This window comes from Cottoperca gobio, chromosome 11 (assembly GCF_900634415.1).
Source record: "Cottoperca gobio chromosome 11, fCotGob3.1, whole genome shotgun sequence".
In the NCBI taxonomy this organism is placed as follows: domain Eukaryota; kingdom Metazoa; phylum Chordata; class Actinopteri; order Perciformes; family Bovichtidae; genus Cottoperca; species Cottoperca gobio.
This window is the reverse complement of record NC_041365.1, coordinates 11,962,642-11,984,562: the sequence shown is the minus strand read 5'-3', so window position 1 is coordinate 11,984,562 and position 21,921 is coordinate 11,962,642. Positions and strand designations below refer to the sequence as shown.

At 40.7% G+C, this 21,921-nt stretch overlaps 1 protein-coding gene across 1 annotated transcript in view; it reads left to right on the top strand.

Moving 5' to 3' along the window:
• angpt1 (angiopoietin 1) overlaps positions 1–21,921 on the top strand; it is a 50,106-nt gene that overhangs the window by 13,740 nt on the left and 14,445 nt on the right. The window contains exons 2-7 of the mRNA XM_029443722.1: positions 6,458–6,613; positions 7,233–7,354; positions 8,579–8,811; positions 14,099–14,226; positions 15,569–15,670; positions 19,063–19,229. Coding sequence (XP_029299582.1) covers positions 6,458–6,613; positions 7,233–7,354; positions 8,579–8,811; positions 14,099–14,226; positions 15,569–15,670; positions 19,063–19,229 — 908 coding nt within the window. The remainder of the gene's footprint in view (positions 1–6,457; positions 6,614–7,232; positions 7,355–8,578; positions 8,812–14,098; positions 14,227–15,568; positions 15,671–19,062; positions 19,230–21,921) is intronic.

The window sequence follows — 21,921 nt, the reverse complement described above, 5'->3', positions numbered from 1 at the left end:
ATTGGCCGCCTGCAGAGCTCATTAGTCATTTGAAAAATACAACACTTCAACATTTAACATCACATTTTCCACTTTTGTTTTTGTACAATTTGTGGTTTATTTGGACACTTAACACTGAATAATGAAGGCAATACATTTGACACTCATTTGAAGAAATTATTATGGAAAATCGATTTGGCCTTAAACATTTGCCCTCAGGTTAGAAGTTCTGCTTTGTTTTATCATAGACAAAACCCAACAAATCAGCCAACCTTGACAACTCAACCATTGGCTAAATATTCTCACTTTCTGTTATTGTCTGCCCTGTTGACAAACTATTGTGACATAAAACCTTTGAAATGGTGTGCCTCTGAACCAGCCAAAAGATTTTGGGCACCTCCAAGTAAGCACAGTAATTTGCCCAGTAATTTATACAGAAACACGGTTGGTTTGTTTTCAAGTCTCATTAAGTCCTTGGAAATGCACAACCGAAAACAAAATCAAAACAATAGCTGACAGAAAGACAAAAGGGAAGAAAAGAAGAAAGAAAGATGTAAAAGCAGAGGAAACAAAGTGTCTCAGAGCAGCGTGTGCTGGCAGTAGCCGGGTTGTTTTTCAGATGGTAGTAAGTCTTTCTGGCAGAGGAAAGTCCTGATTAACAGTATACGGACAGAGCGACAGAGATGAGGCAGGCGCTGGACCACCCACCTCAATGCAGACCCCTGTTTGTACCCTATATGATGACATTTGACCATTCGCTAGGCTACACCATCCCCCCTCACTTACTGTTGCCACGCCTGTCGGCTTTCCAGTCTTGCACATCACATAGAAAGTCTACATGATGACGATAGCAGATTTAGCTCTCAAAATGTTTTGTCATTTTTGAAACAATGAGTCCTTGATTTCAGACAAAAGCCGACTTCTCATTTCTAGCAATCCATTTTTTTAACATAACTTGTTACTCCACAAGCTATTGTTGCCTGTTTAGTTAATTATGTATTCATTGGTCTTGGAAGTAATGCTTGTTTGCTGTAGGTAGTAAGCTAGTAAGCTAGATTGCAGCTTACGTTTAAACAGCTTACCGACGCGCTCTTGAGGTTTTGGTTTTGGAAAGGCTAAATCAAGACCCTTCCAACTTGTTCAATGCAGAGATGCAGTCCCATGCACACAGCTTAATGTTGTTGGGAAATCCTCTTTTCAGCATGTCAGGCCTGGAGTGCCTCGAAACAATAGCTTAGCTATGATTGGAAAATTGCTGTTTTGGAAGAGATGTTGGTCAATTGGTCAAAGCCCCATTTCAAAGGCAAGTCTAAGCTGCTATGTTGTCCGTTAGGGCATGGGGCACATGTTTGTTTGTTACATTTTTGTCTGTCTGCCACGCTCTCTCTCTTTCTATGAGAGGAAAGAAATTTGGCAGCAATTGAGTGAAGCCTGGATGGTGGCCACCGGGGTTAAGGTCACAGAGGTCAACTGTGAGTTCAACCTGACAGAGAGTCTTAAAACTATTTCAACGTGGATTTAAAAACAAATAAGCCAGTGAGTGAGTAAGACGGCTTTCTAAAATACGTACAGAGGTGGCCCATATCTATATTACACAATACTGGAGAGTGAGACAGGGCATTGTATCAGGCTATCACTTCCTAAAGCCCTAGCAGAGTGAATTATAGGCCCAGGTTTCAAACAAGGGGGTCAAATAGACCCTCCATTGTCAGTGTGCGATAAGAAGGTGTGAGTGTATTTACTGGCATTCGTTCCAAGGTGGTTGTTATACACCAGGAGGTGCTGATTTCAGGGGTGGGTGGCAGTGGGTAACAGCCCCCCCATGCTTTAGTCCATTTAAGTGGTCTGAAATGGATCCAGGCCAAAGCGCAAGGGATGCATCCCAGAAGCCAGACCGCCTCTGTACCACCATCACCATCACCTCCCCACACACACACACCAAAGATAAGCAGGGATGTGACAGAGCTCTCGCAGTAAGTGTTATATACAGTCCAGACTCACTGCTTTCTACCTCTCAAAGTGTGTCTCAGCACCACAACCACTGCTGCTGTTTAAAGAAAGATCAAGACCCCCTTTTAGAATCGCTAAATGGGAAATGTCCGAAAAGTGGTAAACATTTGCAGTTATCTCTAACAATGATAGCAGGGACTATCATCTTGAGGGATTATCCTGTTCTTGGTTCTCAATTTAGCAGCTGCACCATGACGAAGTACAGAATATGTATGTTTCTGATCTCAGCCAATGCATTTTTATGTCATTTTGCCTGTGAACACTTGTCCCTCTGTATGACCTTCAGTCCTCTTCCTCTTAAAATATGCATCCTGGTAAATGCGTTATGTTGTTCAGCTTGTCATTAATGACCTAGACAGCCCAAAGCAGATTACTTAGTGATTAGCCAATTGTACCTCATAAACTGTCTGAAGGGACCCGTCTGTACATGCAGTATGCTGCATTGTGAGGGTGCAGTTTAGGTACTAATGGTTCTCTATCCTTGGGATGTCAGGCAGCATCATTAGCAATGTCATGGGCAGTCTCCATGAAGCCAGACTGTGCCAAACCCATCCCCTTAAAACCTTTATGCCTCGGTGTAAAGTAACACTTAGGGAAGCATAAACTTGTGTTTATGTGACTCTCACTTAGCAAACAGTGATTTTGTGAAACCAGACGCTATAGTTAGTAACTTCTAAAAGCAGACCTTGGTATTATTTCACATTCTGGAAGGTCTCCTAAAAAAGAAAGACATTATTTGATGAAAGTGGAGGTCCATTTAAATTGTTCAAAGTGTTTAATGTTCATGCATAGAGAATTGACAAAAGTTATCAACTTGACATTTTAAAATGAAACTTTTAAAAGAAAAAACAAGATATTCTTTCATTTACAAATGGAAAGCTTAGAATCAATAAAACAAGCATTCTTCTCTTCAAAACTCATTTTGCAGCTACAGCCTTATTTGGTCTTTTTACCAGTGGGTGGTGGCTAATGTTGGCAAACGTTAGGTAAATATTGCTGTATGATGGACACTACTGAGTTTATTTGAAAGGCTTTAGGAGGTTCTCTTGATACACATTGTTTCAGAGACGTGTTTCCTGAATCGTGTCGTCCTTTAACATCAACATAACCAGATGTACTAACTGTATGACTCCTCTACACTGGTGTAGCTGTACAGTGTTTAGTATTATATCATAATTTTCACTTGCAGCCCCACTGGCTGCTTTGTAGGCCTACTTTAAAGATGCAGTTTAAAAATGATTTGACCCCTTTTTGTATATGAAACTTTTACTATATTGTTTATATCTTACGGCAGATATCCCACTTAGATGGTTACACCTGACTGTACGATTAAGGGTGACCCCCATTTAGTTTAACCCCGAGTTGGTGTGCTCCATCTAGAGGCTTACCAAACCGTAAAGCTTTTAAACCATGTTTACTGGTCTGGAACCTGTTTCTTGTCAAATTCCCATTTGTGAGAAGAATTCCAGAGTACTGGACCAAATTACCAACCGGTTTGGTCATTTCATTGGCTTTATGACTTTATCTCTTGATGAAAAATGCATAGAAAAAAAGTGTCATGAATTTTAATTAATTTGTTCCAGTTACATATCCGTTGTCATAGTCATTGGCATACTAACCCCATGTCTTAGTAGAAAATAAAGCACCATGAACTTTGCATTCTCTTTTTGCACTATTTATTTCACCATTCCAATCCAATTCCCATCTGACACACATTTCAGCTCTGACAATGAGAGAGCGTGCTTGCTTTCATTGCTGACAATAGTTACTATTTGTAGTCACCGACTAGAAAAGTACAGGATTTAACTGGAGCCGAGGTTAGAAACCATTTAAATAACCCAGCATCCACATAGAGCCATTTTACGGCTTCCTGAGTGGTGATTTTACATGATTGGGCGTGTTTGCGTAATCTTGTTTCTCCTTGGTACTTTCCATTTATGACCCCCACCAGATCCACCCATGAGTCAGCCACATTCCCTAAAACACAAACTATAAAGTGATCGCTGGGCTTAAGTTTCCATCAGCCATCTGCCCCCTCAATACCTTTTCTCTCAAGGTGACTTACACTGTGAAAAGCCTATCGCCGTCCTCAGACAGCGTACACAATTATCTCAGCAGATGAGTAAACTGCAGTGCAAAGCTGCCGTTGTAAGGTGAACAGAGCAGTGTGGTTTAAATTGAAGTTTTGAACCTTGGCCGAAAAGGATGTAAAAACAACCTACACCATCCACAGAGTTCAGATATTGCACATTTCTAGATGGACTGAAAAACATTTCCAAACAGTCAGATTCTCTGGTTCATTATCAGGCAGATAAATCCATCATTACTTGAGCTTTGTAGGTCCCAGAGTGGCTGTTTTCTTTCCAATTCCTCAGGCCAGACTATTGGAGGTTATGTGGAAAGTGACACTTATATCAGCCGTATGTAGTTCACTGTTAGGGGAATTATGTATGTATGCGGTATTATGCCTGAAACCTGGCCTGACAAAACGTTACATTTCACTTAAATATCTTTGCCAAGAGAGGATATTACATTAAAACACTAATTCGACTTGGCAAAACTATGCACATGGCTGAGAGATGGATGTTTCTGTTGAAAAGCAAAGAGATCCATCTCTGTCCGGACTTTTTCAATATCTATCAGCCTGGGATTGATTGAAGTCTTGCCATTCATATATCCTTCATAAAAGCAGCGAAGCAGAAACATGGCTGTTCTTTTTCTGCAAGTCAATTTCTTAGAAATATCTGCAGTATAAATATTATCAAGATTAAACTGTGCCAATAGATACAGATATATTGATTTTTCTGTTAGTTTTAGAAACTTTATGGTCGCCAACCCAGGACCAAAACCATTTTAAACTATATATTTACTATACTCACTCAACCTATTATTTCAGTGATTTAATCATTAGATCAAATTTTAATTGAAAGCACTCCAACTTACAATTGTCAACATTGGGCTATAATGGAAAGCCCCGGAAAAAAACTGGAGATCTTGCAAACCTTTTGCTGACTTTTGTAAATTCATCCCAAAATATTGGAAGCATAAAGAGCAAGCTGATATTATGATTAGAAGGAATTATTTGGTGTGATATTTGTTTCGGTGCACATTTGTTGTATCAGCTCAGGCATGTGGCCCTCCACATGAGACTCAAATAGGGTTGACCCTTTCACTGGACTGTCAGAGGGGGAAATCACCCGGCGTAATGACTAACATAAGTAAAGAGATGTGAGCTACATAGAGGTGGACAGATGAATTGAGACGTGTACAGTCAGCAGCTGCTTTTTGTCTTTGACAACAAAGCATTTTCCTCCAAAGTCTCTTTTGTCAGTGTGTGAGCAGTTTAATTCGGCCCACAGCTACAGTACAGGATGGGAACGGTTGCTAAGGACACCAACACATTTGATGTTTTGCTGTTTGATTTGTCTTGGCTGATGTGTTCCTGAAACATGGCTGTTAACTTACAGCCCATTGATGAGCCAAAGCAAAACTGAGAATCTCCCCACTGAGCAGTTATTGAATCCCCTCAGTGTGTGTTCAGACTGTGAGTACCCAGATTACCTTGTGGAAACATACGATCTAATCAAGTCAGATTTATTTATAAAAACAAAAGTAACCATACACAGACAAACCCTCCTTTATCTAATAAATCAATAATCAAGGGAACAAACTGATGTTAAACTGTACAGATAAGACACAAGGAAAGCAAGGCCTTGGTAGAATTACTTAAACCACCTACACCAGCCTCAGCAAAGAAAAGGAAAGTAACAATCTACTGGGGAAAATGGAATAAAGAATCCAAGCACAGTACACAGATGGTCCATATAGTTAATCCAAATGAAGAATCGTATCCAACATCAACCTCCATCGGGTCATTTCTTTGCGTTTGGAGATAAAGATGCAAGAGTTCTTTTCAGACAAGCTTCAGTGAATATCTGTTCATCTCTGCCTCTCCCCTCCCAGGCTAACCTCCTACATCTGGCTGTGCCTATATCGACTTAACCCATTCTTCACTTAAGTGTCACTCAAATGATGGAAAAAAATATTACTATGCTATTACTGTGAATGTGAATATGTAAGAGACAAGAGAACAGGTGGGGACTAGAACATTGCTTTTCATCAGAGTAGCCATATATTCCTCAGAGATCAAAGCTGCCTGATGTCAGCTGTAAAATATATTTTTACCTTCATGTCATACTGTGATCGCAGACAAAAGAGTTGAAAATCAATCTAGTGCCAGACTTACCGAGCCAGTGTGAGCAGTTATATAAGCAGCTTATGTGCATCAGATGCTAATGTGGCATCTGAGTTACAACATCCTGACTATGGACATTAACCTCAAGGCTCCATGACATTCTGTTTTTGTAAATATTTCTACAATTAGACATGAATGTGGCAAACCTCCTATAAATGCCATTTTCCATGTGAGTGTAATCTGTTTTTCTGTAACCTTTTTTCTTTGGTGCAGATTGAGAACTACATCAAAGAGAGCATGAAGACAGAGATGGCTCAACTGCAGCAGAGCGCCGTCCACAACCACACAGCAGCCATGTTGGAAATGGGCACCAACCTTCTTTCTCAGACGGCTGAACAGACACGCAAGCTGACTGACGTTGAGACGCAGGTAACGCCTCGAAAAGCACACTCACGCTTGTGCTCTCAAACATGCAGATGTGCCCCATTCAATTCTCTATTCATGTCTTTCTCTTTCTCATGGACACACACACTGAGAGGATCCGTCCTATGCTTCATTAACTCAACTATTCCACGTTCAACTGCCCCTAAAAGGTTACAGAGCACCGGCTAAAGACAATACTGATGCTATATAACTGCCTATCTCTTGTTTGACTCATTTGTCTCAGGTTCCATTTAGTGTTTATATTGAGGAGTGTGAGGAGGAGGGGATGGAAAGTTGTGAAGTTAGCAACGAGTCATTTTTGCAAAAGCACTAAAAAGAAAACTGTTTCCAAAGTCAAAAAAGATAATCATAGCAGAGATGAATATCTCCTAAGTATTACCATGTGTTTGGGGAACACTTGACAAAATGAAAACAAACGTGATGGTTTTTATGTGCAGTGTGTTTTTCCAGTGTCGAAAGCCTTAAATACAGCACTGCTATTTTAGTTTCTCTTCGGGGTTTGGAGCACATGACCATGATATTGGCTAGTATTACTGCACATAGTATGTATAGAGACATTATATAATCTACTGTGTATATATATGTGCTTTTATTATCATGGCAGGTTCTGAATCAGACATCCAGGCTTGAGATCCAGCTGCTGGAAAATTCTCTTTCCACTAACAAGTTGGAGAAAGAGTTAATGGTCCAGACCAACGAGATCAGCAAGCTGCATGACAAGAACAGGTAAACAGACAATGCTTGGAGCAAACAAAACAGCACACACTCTGGAAACCATCCACACTGCAGCGAAGACGGACAGAAGGAAATAAAGATGATGCATTGACACACAGGGCCGGTCTTTACTGGTGTTCTCTGCGGGATTGCGTAAACAAAATCAAAAGCTTGCTACTAGCTCTCAGTGACTACCACATAGTTTGTCCATTTTCCAGAACAATATTCAGTTTTATATACCATAGCATAATAGGAAGCTCATATTTTCTATTTTAGTAAATCAGTCAAAAATACACGCGGCTATGCTTACCATGTTGGACCGCTGCACATTTGTTTCACAATCATGCACAATTAAAATGTGGCTTTTGGATTTCATGTCTCCAAATCTTTACACTGATTGGTGCTCTGGGATTGCCTTCGATGATATAGTGTTTTAAAGGGTTTGGTCCACGTCTCTCATTGCAGTATCCATAGAGACTCCAAGCAATCAGTTTGGAAAAAAATGAACACCATTTGAAAGCGGAGTCTCTGGTGATTCTGACTTTTAAGTTATTCTTGAGGCTTATGGAGATAGATTTCTGAGGGCAATTTCCCTAAGCTTTGGCAATTATGACATTATTCCATCTTGTACGTGTCATCTGTACTTTTTCCTTTAACAAATCTATAATAGAGGGAAACGTATGATCAGTGATGATCAAATGAATTTGAGGTCATCTCATATTTCAGGCATTAGATTGTATGCTGGTAATTCTCACATACTGAAAGGGCTTAGTCATTTACCTCCAATGAGTCTGCAAAGTGCATGACGAAGCATATGTTTATATTGTGTGGGGCGCACACAGCAACCAAACTTATAGACATCATTAGTTGTAGGTCTGTCTTATACACACTTCTTGTTTTTTATATTCCCATAACGCTCTCTGGGAAATAGTTTTCAGTAAAGGGAGCATATCACCACATTTAGATTGTAATTACTCAGTGTGCATCACAAAGTAAAAGCAGGAAGTAAAAATGTCAAAATTGGAAGGATTTCACTTTAATCGACAAACAAAACAGTTACACATTACATAATCAGTCACTGGTAATATTATAAAGCAAAGCAATATTCAATCCATTAAAATCTGTAAAAACAAATCTAATTCCATCAGATTTGGATGGCCGGAAGGACCTTAATAATAATGAACATCTTCTCCATCTTCCATAACAAACTGTTCTCCCTCTTTTCCTTTCCCTCAGCCTCTTGGAGCAGAAGATGTTAGAAATGGAGATGCGGCATCGTGAAGAACTGGAGACGCTGAAGCAGGAGAAGGGGAGTCTCCAGACCCTGGTGGGGAGGCAGAGCGGGGTTATCGGGGAGCTAGAAGTCCAGCTAAACCGGGCCTCAGGAAACGGCACTGCCCTGCAGAGACAGCAGCAGGAGATGATGGATACCGTCCACAACCTGCTCAACCTCTGCTCCAAAGATGGAGGTAAGCTAACTGAAATTTAAGTCTCACATTTTAGCAGTTCAAAGTGTAAATATGCTCTTACTCAATAGCCATCACATAAGAGCACTGGCAGTTGTATGGTGCTGAGGATGGAGAGCAAGGAGTCTGGTAGCCGAGCAAAGCCACTGAGACTTGACTCAGTAGAATGGTTTGCATGATGGCAACAGCAAGCAAGGCTGTTTTGACACTGAGTGAAAAGAAGAAATCAATGACAACATGGACATAACGCAGGACTTACCATCTGCATGGCCTTTTTCTCACCTAAAAGTAATTCTGTGTTTGATTACAGTGAATAGTTTAGCTGTAATTTGACATGTTTTCAGACACGTTAGCTCTAAGGATGGTCTGTCTGTAGGACTATTGGATGTTCTATCCTATTGCAGTTATGTAGAGACATTCATGGTCCCCAGAGGATGAAGCCTCCTGACTTTGGTGATCCTCTGACTTTTCCACTAGCGCCACCATGAGGTTGACATTTGTGGTTTTAAGTGAGTTGCTTTTTGGAGCAGTTGGCATTACATTTTTACCAGATATTCATGTCCCCCACAGGATAAATTCTCGATCCCCTGTTTCTTTTTTTACTTAGTGCCATTAGACGGTCTGTAAACTCTTAAGCCTCGGTTATACTCCCAAGGGGACGCTTACATTGACACCTCAGATGTGTAGTAGTTATTTTTTGGAGTCCGCTTGCAGGACGCGTTCTACACATTTGCAGTAGATCACTACACTATCACTTGTAGAACTAGTGGCCAACATTGTGGATGCGGAAAGTATAATATAGTCTTGTTTCACTTTGAAACCCTAAAACAAAATCAAGGACTTCCCCCATGCACTGGCTTGGCCCACCCAGACGAAGATTTATGTTTATGTTTCAGTGGAGGAGAGTGCTTGTCAGTCATCTGTGGATCGGTTATAGACGGATCCAAATATTGTCTACCCCACTAGTGATGACATTAACTCTAGAAAATGTCTATTGACCCTTTCCAGACGGCAATATGCAAAGCAAAAGTTGTGGAATGGCTGTTCGAGGCATGAACTATGAGACAGCACTCACTTGTTTTTGTTCTTACTTCCTCTGGTCAGATGTTATAGCTACAACATCTTAGATTTTACAATCCTCATGAAATTATGATGACACCAGTTCTATAAACTTTACCCCATACTGAGAGACACAGGGATGGGATGGCTATTAAATTCTGCATCACTGAGAGCAGCATGAAGACAAAAACACAGTTCTTATTGTAACCTGATGTGCTCCTGTTAAAGCGGTTTGGTGCCTCTCACGAACCAGCATGGTGTTCTTTTCTTTGTTGCAACAATCACTTTTCAAGCTTAACTTCCTCAAGTCTGTGCACATGGCTTCACTGAAACGTCAAGCTTGACTCTGGTTATAAAGCAATAGGCTTATTTTATTCCTCTGAGGTTCTCCCTTCTGTTAATTCGAGACCAGGGATTTCCCTTTTGGCCCTACGCAGCAATGCAACCTCTCTTCTTTGGTCAAACGCAGTGAACTCATTTACCCCTTTTTTAAGCCATTTAAACGCCGAACCCCCTTGATCCTAACATTGGCCTTAAACCCCATTGGCCACAGGAGATTTGACATGAATGTCTGTGTCGGGGGATTAGTTGCAACTTCATTTCCATTTGTGGATATCCTGCAGAGACGCCTCGAGACCCCACAGTGCTTCTTGAGGTTTCCCATCAGACAGGAAGCCACAAGAGTTTGAAAGGATGTAGGAGTCATGAATGGATAGCTACTGCACATGATTAACACATGCTTTGTATTTATCATACCTCTCCATTTTATAATTTTAATGTTCCATGCAGTAAAGGTCACGGGCGGCCTCTGCTCGCACTCCATGTGTTTAGTCTGGGTTTGTGTATTTTACATTTAATTACCAGAGGTCTTTTGAGACTATTTTGGCCATCATCTTCATGTGTGTCCTCATGCAACACTTTTAGTTCTTTATTTTACTGGTTTTGTAATATGCCAAGTCTGATTAAATTCTCTATATATTCTGTTTTTCTAGCCTTTTTTTATGCCACCGTTTCTGCTATTTCCAGTGTCAGTAGGGTCAGTAGAGCAGTGTGTTACAGCCTGTCCCGCTGTCTGTGATTGGTGACTGCCTTAATGAGAAGCGATAGAAATGGAATGTTGCCGCCGCTGCTCTGTGGTTGGTCCTTTCCTCTTCCATGGTGGCGTTGAAGGTTGAGGTGGGCGTGCGGGTCAGAGGTCTCCCCTTTCTTCACCCTTGCCTGAATAAGTCAAACTGTAATAGCTCCTGGGGGACGACCCGTCCGAAGGAGGTGAAGGAGTAGGTAGATCTCACTGATCATCTGACGCACTGCCCCTGTTTTTCGACTGCATTTCAAACACAGAAGCAGCACAGCTCTCTTTTTTCCATGTTCAGGGGAGGGCTTTTGTTTGTTTGAGAAACGGATCAGTGTTTTCATTTGAGGAAACGGTTAGCATTTCATGCCATGGAGTGGCGTCTGCTTGCTTAAGTCGTTGTTTTGAAAACTCAGCCTGAGCATTTCCTTTAAAGCATGGACTCAAATCATCTTTGACTTTGCTTTGGTAAGATCACAGATATTTAGAAAAAAGGGAGTTTTAACACTAAATCCTTATAAATGTACTTTTTTTCCGCAGCTGTCCATGTATGGCTTTTCCTAAAATTAACAATTCCAGTGTTTTTTCTACTGTTGCGGTGCAAACTGAGGGCTTTTAAGAGTTTTTGATGTGGCCAGATGCGGCAGTGGAGCTCTTGTTTAGGTTGTAATCATTACCTAAACCTCATTAGGGTGCAATGAGCCACACAGTGTTATTAACGATAATTGACCTCAGCTTTGGAACACTGTACAAATATATGGTTGCTAAATATGATTTTGTTTTACAGTGTTGTATTATCCCACTAATTGGATGGCATTCATCATTTTTACAGCTGCGTACTCGGAGTAAAAGAGTGGAATTATTTTGGATTTTCACTCAAAGCTCAAAAAGGGGTCTTTGAAAGAATATGTGTCAACTCATTCTGCCGGTCAGTGAAGCATAAACATAATCATGTGCAGCACTCAAAGATTTGGTCTGGATCGTAAAGTGATGTCTAATGAAGTGGTTTACCATACTGTCATGTTGAGGCATTACAACTGTAAAATGTGCCGTTATTGCGAGTCACCACAGTGACCTTCTTAAAACCTTTATTTTCGCAGAGGGAACTAGACTGTTTTATGATATGTTGCGTTTGCACACATGTCTGTTGAAGTGGTTAAATGGAGCAATATGTTTTAGAGCCATTTAATAAGGCAGTAGATGCCAATTCCAGGCATCAGAGTTAGCAAGTTAATTATTTGCGTTCACCTCTAAATTAATCCTTTAAAACTGAAGGGCTACACTACTGTGTAAATACTTTATACAGTAGTATAGCTGCAGTGAAAATCTGCTACAGAATATGTATATATGTGCTTTGCCAATTACATTTCAAAAGAACCATATACCCAAGATCCTTCCATCAGATGATTCCTACAAAATGTATTTGCTAATGCAAAGTGGTTGAATCAGAAATGTACCTTGTTAAAAGAACATGTGACGTAAAGTGGCGACCATAATCCTCCTCACATGTTAAACAAGGACAACACATCATCGTGGTAAGTTCTACTGTGGGAATGAACTGGTATTATTTTATAGTACTTTGCATCTTTTATATGTGAGTACACCAGAGAAATTCATTGGATCTTTTTTGGAATCACTTAAACTCACTCACTCTCAGCGGTATTTAGAGACTGATTGTAGTCACATGGGAGCAGTGATGTCCATGGCAGTCCATTGAGCTCCATTACTCACTCTCTTTAGTTTGAGTATTTGGGCTCATTTGGCAAGGGTACTGATTTATGCAAACACCCAAGCCCTGCTGGTCTTTTCACATGAACCCCCTACTGAATACGAGTCCCCGCTGAACCACAAAATATTTTTCTGTAAATAAATATTGGGACATAAATAATATTTGTAGAGCTGGGCAGCAAGCTGTTCAAGGGAGCCGCTCCTACACTTGAGCATCGAGTCTCTCGGCAGACTGTCTTCTTCCACCGAGGGAGATCTCAAAGGCGATTGTGAAATGATTGTCCACACTGTTACGGATCGAATACCAGAAAGCTCCCCTCTGTCAATGATCTCCCTGGCCCCTTAAACATGCCCCGCTGTCTGCCGGCTTGGGGTAAATTAGCGTCTGACAGGCCCGCTCTTTGTTGTATTAGAGTCTGGAGCGCGAGGGCTCACTCTGTCAACCTGTCACAGCAGGAGATTCTTGTCGCTGACACTCAATACTTTGTCAAAATGGTCAGGTAGTACACCCAAATAAGCCTCCTGCTTCCACCGGGATATTCTGCGCTCAAGAGGGGTTGGATCAAAGCGAAGGCTAAGGATCACTGACACATTTCGCTTTTCCCTGACATCTTCTTCGACTCAACAATTCCACCAATAAAAACAATGGTGTGAAAATTGGAGGAAGAAAGAGGAGAGAGGGGAAAAAAAGGAAAATCAGAAGGAATTTCCATCAATATAACAAGAGCAATGTAGGTCAATATAAACCACTTGTTATAACAGGAACTTGAAATTTAGAGCTTGTAGTATTTTGTCCTTAGCCCCTTGCTTGGTTTCAAAATAGTGGCGCAATAATTATCTACAGATGGAAATGGATGCAGCTGGTCGGTCAAAGTCTGAGGCCTTTGTCTCGGAGCGGAAGACCATCGCGTCGATGAACTGCTTTTTTTTCGTTAACAAGTTATTCGCCCCCAGATTATATCTTGCCGTTACGAGATACTCACAGTGAGACCTCACAGATTAGCTTCTGCCTCAGACTCCTTTCATATTTTCTCCTCTGAGATGTATAGATCTGAAATATGATAAAAACCCTAAACTGTTAAGGGTTCAAGCGCAAGTTGTGATTTCATAAAACATTATAGAACTATGATTTCTAAACGTGTCTGACCCAACAGGTTGTATGAAGGGTAACTGTTTTTAATAGCATGGACTGTTTTCTTTTTTTTAAACTGCCATTCCTGTGTATGTATCTGGTGTATGAAGTGTTTATTTGATTCCTTCTTTTATCACAAAATACTCCAGCACCAAAACCTGAGCTTTGTCATCTGTCAGTCAAAGTCTAAAATTGGGCCACAAGAAGGTTTACGTGTGCCCGATTTGTATTTGTAGAACTTCAAATAGTATAACTCTACACTAACACATTTCCTTCTTTCTTTCTTTTCATATCCACAGTTGTGCCTAATAGCACAAAGGTCGTGGACGAAGAGAAGAAGTTCCGGGACTGTGCCGACCTCTACCAGGCAGGCTTTCATAAGAACGGAGTCTACACCATCCAGATCAACCCTCAGGAAACCAAAAAGGTGGGAAGCCTCAATGTCAGCCAACAGTAATGTGAAAATATTTGCCTTTTCATCACTCGTAGGTCGATCTTTCATCGAGGGTTTACAAGGAGGAGGAATACTGAAAGCTGAAAATACACTTGGCAGCTTTGTGAGTCCACGAGTTTAGCAGGGGGTGAGGTGTGAAACAGGACACCGGGCTGATCAGGAGTGTGTGTGTGGGTGTGTGTGTGTGTGTGTGTGTGTGTGTGTGTGTGTGTGTGTGTGTGTGTGTGTGTGTGTGTTCCTAACCTCTACACAATGCTAACATACTCTTAAATGTTGGGAGAGACAATTTAATAAGTTAGAAGGTTGGCAGAAGGTTTGTGTGGTTTTCTGTCTCAAAGTCAAGCTTGGTGCTGCTGGGCTGATCGTAGACATTTGAATTCTACTCTACTTTTTGTCCAAGGAAAAGTTAACTGTAAGGTTGTGGTCCATATTGTTCCATTCTTCAAAAGGAGATGGAGCAGCCTTTGAATATATTCGTGAAAACAAGCATCTAAGCTTCAAACCTCTCGGTGGACGTTTCCTACAGCAGCTAACTAGCTTTCACTATTTGAGTGGAAGCTAGTTAGACTAGCTTGTTAGCATTCGCACTGATTCAGACTTGACGTTACTTTTTTATTTGAACACCTGCTGAGTCATTGGCAGCTCCCACATACTCAGCATTGTGTTCGTCCCACATTATATTTGACCATGTACATAAGTGAGTTTGTGCATACGATGAATGATGAGCTAGTCTTGGGGGGAAAACAGTTCTGTCAAAGGCACTTCCTTAATTATACCCAGGCTGTGTTCATGTGTGTTCAGCTGTGTGGGCTGGCTGAGGTGAGAGACCTTCTCCACTCCACCCTGGGGTCTCCTCAAAACAAAGAGCAACACTGCTAGATAGAGCACAAGCAATGCGTTATCAGCTTACACAAGCTAAGGTCCAAGGTTAAGGGCCACATTACGCCCAGGACCTCCACTTTGATCCTGCAGAAACAAGTTCGCTTGATGAGGAACATCTCTGGGGAGTTGGTGAGGGATAAGGAGACGCTGATTAAGTTTGAGGAGGACACAGATACGTCACATTCCCAAAGATGATTCATCGTGAAAGCTGGGAAAAGGAGTGTCTGAAACCAAATAATTGTCCAATTGACCCTTCATTGTTTGTTAATACCGCTGAGAGTCACATTGAATGTTGAATCCATCAGCTTGTTAGCTACATTTCTTTCTGAATCTCCAAAAATGTGCAAAGACCTATGGGTGCTATTGTTCCATTACCTTCATATGTACATGAGTTTTTCCCACCCTCATGTGCTCTCTCTTTTCAATTGTGTAGGTGTATTGCAACATGGAAACAGCCGGTGGTGGATGGACGGTCATCCAGCGCAGAGAAGACGGCAGTGTGGACTTCCAGAAAACGTGGAAGGAGTACAAGATGGTGAGACAAGAGAAATGCGTGCACATAGACACTCATCCATATCCATTAAAAGCAAGCTCTAATAGTGGTTCTTTAAACACAAGACAGTGAGTCAACACACAGACATAAAGGAAGAGAATACAATAATCCATATCCATCATTCTAAAGTTACAAAACTGTGCAATGAGCAAAACATCCTGTTTCAAATATACACTTCCGCAGGGGGATTATGACAAATAGCGAGTTCTTATTTGGCCTCGAAGTAAACGCATTGAAAACAAAGAGGCAGGATCCACTGATCCAGATGTCATTCCTCCTCAGCAATAGCTCCCCGTCGTGTTTTGTATTAGCAATATTGTCTCGAGTATCTGAGACTTGCGCCGCTTCTCAGCCGAGGCTTCAGTAACATGCTGTTATTCTTCCTCTTTTCCAACAGGAAATTATTACCTAAATCTGCAAACAACACATTTGTTTAGTCTCTATAGCGCTGTGCCAGCCGCTTCATCTGTTTGTCATCAAGGAGAGATCTATGCATATTTGCATTTAGGGTGTTAACATTTCAACCTTAGCTGTGTTTAGACTGCAAATTGGATTTATTATTGCTGGCAGTTGCATTGCTTGTGTTTGCTGTGTAAGTCACCTGTGTATACCTTTCACTAGCTGTTTATTGTCGAACGGACTTTGTTCATTCTATCCGCTGTAATCTGCTTTCTGTTACTAGTTTCATTATTTCCTCTGTCTGTGCTGCTCTTGATGTGCAATTTTACAGTCAATGGGAAAGGATTTAAAAGAGTTTGTGGGACAATATAAACCAGAGAACTCCCAAGTTAGATCAAATAAAAGCACTTAACTGGGACTGAACACTGGTCGAAGGTTTGCATGGTAAAAAGTAACAGACAGGGGAATAATAAAAGAAAAAGATATGTGAGGCAGCAATGAGACTGACGTGGAAACACTCCAGCTTTGAACAGGTGTCGTAGAGAGCATGGAGTGCATTGCAGTACATGAGGGCACATTCATGGACCTTGGCCGACATTTACAGTGCTGATCTAACAGCTTAGTATTACCGTTCCTCTCCTTGAAAAGCCTGGAGGTGATCGATGGTGCTTTATTGTGTTATTCATTTTCTCATACTTGGTCTTCAGAGGCTTATGCTCACAGATTTAATGTACTTGGAGGATTTGTAAATCTTTCAGTCACAATTGACATGTTGTTTCTTTGTGGGACCATGGAGAGACATTTGGCAACAGGGATGTAGTGCACATGTTAAAATGGGATCTTAACACCATCAAATGTTTGTTTTTGCATTACCAGGAGTCACACATGCTCAGCACATAGTATGAATGCAAACTTGGTAGAAACAACGTTGACAATTCCATTGTATGAATTTTTTTTATATTGTAACCAGGGCTGTCAAGCTATTAAAAAAAGTAATCTACTTAATTACAAGCGTTGTGATTAATTAATCGCATATAACAATATTTGCTGTGAGAGCTCCATGCAAGGGGGGGTGGGGGGGCTGTCAGAGCTCCGTGCTCCGTGCTGTCGGACCAAAAGTCAGGGGTATCTAGGAGCGCGATTAATCTGCGTTAATATTTGTAACGCGTTATTTTTTCTGTTATTAATTAATAGAAATGAACGCATTAATTCGACAGCCCTAATTGTAACATACCATTTTTATTGGTAAATATTATATACATTCAGTTATTATACATTTATAAGAAAAAGGAAGGCTGGGGCTGATGAAAGGTACTTATGAGCTCATCTGATACGGTGGTTGTGAGAGTATGTCAGACAACAAAGGTTGGGAACCACTGCTTTAGAGTATTAGACTCTGTAATTCTAGTTTATCTTTGTATGTGCAACAGTTTACCAGATTTACAGTGCTTAATGTTTACAAATAAGTTTTTCCCAGACACAATGTAACGGAAATGCAAACCAAGCGTTCAGTCCAACATTATGATTAACCACCTCCTCATCTTTTCTGAGCTAAGGGATGTGGATGTAGATCAGGTTTGCGTGTGAAGGATTGCGAAAAACCTGAACTATGCAAAGGAAAACAGTCAACAGAGCTCGTCTCTGAGCCTTTTCTCCGGCCAGGGTTCTTGAGACAAACCGTGGTCACATTGGACCGAGCTGAAAGACAGTCAGAGGGGAACATCTCATCAGGAGTGAGATCAATTCTAGAGAAAGCGAGAGAAAAAAGGAGAGAAAGCAGTAATGAGCCCCAGTCACTTTCTCTTCCACCCACTCGGCAGGACATGCCTCAGGCTCGAGGAATGCCCCATATTTACTTTCCCTCCTTCCCATTCCTCATCACCACACATGCTCAGTGCAAACAGACTTCTCCCTGACTTTGCCTCCCTAGCCCCCCAGCCCCCCCCCCCCCTCTTTCCCAATCTTTAATGGAGTGGTCCAGACTGTCCTGTCAGAGCTGTAATGTCATCCTGCCTCGTGATATTCCCCTTTGCAATCCGCTGCCCTCGCTGCTGTCAGAAGCACTTTGCCTGTGACCAGGAGCCACTCTGATCAAATACAAACTTTTACAGTTGTTTGAAGGAGTGTCCCCTGAATAAAGTATGTATTTTGGGAAAGAAGTCCAAAGTAATAATGAGTTTAGCATGTGTGACTTGAGAGGAAGACAGAAATGGAAAAAGGTGTGTGTCTGTTTCAGCTGGTACCAATTTAAGCACGTTTAAAGGTAAGCACATCTATCCACGTAAAACAGGGGTGCCCAAAAGGTCGATCGATGGCGAGTGTAGTGCGGGTAGATCGAGCACCGTTAAAAAATATATATATATATTTTTATATATATATATATATATATATACGTTTTTTTTTCTTGTCCTGTGCATTCACATTCCCTCCTCCGCTCTGTTTTGCTCCCACACACACACACACACACCCCCCGTCGCAGCATTTTTTTAATACAGGTAGATCACTGTGACCAAACATTTTAAAAGTAGCTCACAAGCCAAAAAACTGTGAGCACCCCTGACATAAAGGATCCAAGCCAATAGCAACCTTAAAAAACCTGCATAAAAATATGTTAATATAAAATGTGATTAATGTGTGCGGATTCTTTACTGAGGTCTGGAGCAATAGAAAAGAATGCTGGGATGTTATGAGTTTAAAATGTTTTATTTATTTAGTACAGAAACATTTCTGCTGGTGGATAAACAACCACATTATTTATTATCAGGAAACGTTTGTTCTGCTCTATTTTCTAATTGCCAAAAATCAATCGATGGATAAATGAGAAAATTCCTTTCCATCAATTCCACAATCCTCTAGTGTTGAGATCATTCTAAAAAGAGGGTCGATGGCAATAAAGAGTCTCTAGTCTATGATTCACAAAGAGTTTTCAGTGCTATTTCCACACTAATTATTGTTTTTCTCTTCTTTCATTGCAGGGTTTTGGGATCTTGTCTGCAGAGCACTGGTTGGGGAATGAGTATGTTTACCAGTTGACCCGCCAGAGGCAGTATGCCCTCCGCGTAGAGCTGACAGACTGGGACTCACACCAGGCTTTCTCACTATATGACCGCTTCCAAATCGGCAGTGAGAAACAAAACTACAGGTAATGATGCTCATACTGGTGGATACTTGTTTTTGGACTTTGTTTGTCTTCATTACAGTTTTTTCACAGTGGCTGGTAGATATCCTCTGGTTTGAATTCATATTTGCACCACATGTTAAAGTGATACAGATTTCAAATATCTCAACTACTCTTGGATGAATTGCCATGACATTTGATATAAACATTTATGTCCACCTCTGGTTGAATTGTAATAACCTTGGTGATCCTTAACATTTTATTTAGCACCATCATTAGCCATGATCACTGCACAGCCGAAGATTGTGAAGCTATGTCATCAGCATATGTCACTGAAGGAAGGAGGAAAGAGATTATATAAGCAAATAATACTACAATGAAGAGACATAATGTTCAAATGTGTTAACATTATAAACATGGCCAGTAACTTTGAGCTCTCCAGACACTTCCAAACCAACATCTATAGCTTGTCATCTTCTCCTCATTAGAAACTTTCCTTTGATTGACGCTTTGTCCTAGTGTGTTGCGGGGGCGAAGGGTTCTGTTTTCTTTTGAGGGGGTTAATGATAACAGGCCTCAAACTATGGCAGATGCTTGGCCCTTTCAGATGTGGAAAACTACTGCAAATTCCACAGTTCCAAGCAATTGCTGGCTTCACAGGAGAAGGTCTGACATCTCCAATTCTGCAGCTTTCACTGGATGGCTGGTTCTCTCTGATAAGCGGTCCCTTTAGTTGTGAATTGTCCTGCGTCCAGCTTTGAATGACGAAATAAGGAATGAGATGATGTATCTTAAAAGCCTTTACCTCAACCCTTCGATTCGTTGCAACAAAGTGTTTCCCTGCAGCAGGGGGGGGGGGGGGCTTTTGGGCTTGTTGCCATATCTAATTTTCAGAATTGTCTTGTGATGACAGGGGTTTCGCTTTGCGAGGTTTCCGTCTAGAGGCGCTCATACCTGGAGTGGGTTTTGTAGTTTTCTCTGAGGACTTGATAAATTGATTTCAGTCAAGCGGAAGAGATCTTGTTGTTTTTTTTGTTTTTGTTTTTCGATTTAACCCATGTGATGACTGAGTGGAACTCCATAAGTTGTTACTGTACCTTTTTTAGCCTTTATTTCTGGCTCTGGTTTGAACACACATGCACTGAATTCAGGCTTGTGTACACGGCACACTGATATGTATGGTGTACACCCACTGACACATGTGTATTTGCTTTTAGGTCATCCTTTCCTGTGTTTCTCTAACATTTTTTACATCCCACTCTTGACCTTTTGTTCTTTTGAATTAGAGAAACAATAACTGTTTTTGTCCCGCAGCAGTAGGCAAAGGGCATCCCCGGCCAATCCAGCCTGTTTTTTTTAATGCAGGCTCATACTGTTTAGGAGTCCAATCGACACACTGATCTCTATAAATAGATTTGTTCTTGAAAAATAGTTGTGGTATGATAATCGCACTTTGCTCCTCTGAACCACTGGCCAAAACAAACCAGATGGCCAGACCCAAAACAAACCAACACTGCCATGTTTTGTGCTTTGGCACTGCCCTGCTTTTAAATGTTAAACAATCTGCGACAAGTTTTCCAGATTACATTTCTTGCTCTGAAATTTGAGAGATGTTGTAAGTGATATGGTCGGTCTTTCAGTTGGTTTTGGATTATTTTCTTTCATCCGTGGTGGTTTACTGGAATACAGTCTGCGTCAGCGCAAGTACTTGTAAAGACCTCATTTGGTATTTAAAATGTTCTTCTTGCTCTCTGTCACACACACACACAAACAGGCTGTAAAAACAAAAACACATTAACAAGGTCACAAACAGACAAGCACATTGGAAACCTGGTAGAATAATTGAATAGGCCAGAAATCCAGCAATCCAACAATGCACACGACTCACCATTTATCATTTATTGAGCATTACCAGGAAATGTTTGTCTTGCTGCCAGCTTTTTGGTTTCATCAATATATTGTGAAATGGAAATTACTCAACTTGCAGAGAAGGAGGGAGGTGTGCAATTATTATTTTTGTGAAATATAGGGTCTTATTCCTTTACAAATGAAGTCATGAACGTGGAATAAATGTCATATTTATTACCAACGAGCTATAAGTTTGGACATGCCATTCATCTTTATTCAGTAATCAGAAATCCTTTATTAGTCCCACAAAGGGTACATTTACAAAATAATCTAATTATTGCATGCACATCCAGCAGTAATACAACTATTATATCAGTACATTGAAAATCACATGATTGAAATAACTTGAATACATTTTTTTAAATAAATGTTTTGGTCATTTCAGTACTTAGGTACCATTTGGTTGTTGTTTTCATTTAAATTGTCAACCCCCTGAGACTGTTATCTATAGTATCTAAAAATAAATGCAGATAATTCAATGGCTATGATATTATTAGAGTGTTTCCTGTTTGAATGCCTTTTTTTACCAAGGCAATGCTCTCAGAGAGTTTGCATCCACAAATCTCAACTGAGAAGGTGACAACTGATTACATCTTGAGTTTATGCTTTCTAACACGTCAAGGACATAAAGCTTCAAGCTTTTACCAAAAGAGTGTATCTATAAAACTATACTTCTGTATACCTCTTTATTTCTGTATTTATTGTCTGTGAAGATAATCTCTAAATTACAATACTAACAGCAGGTGGCGCCGTCTATTTTTATCTGTGTTTGGTCGACGTCTTATGTCACTTACGTCACGAGCTGTGC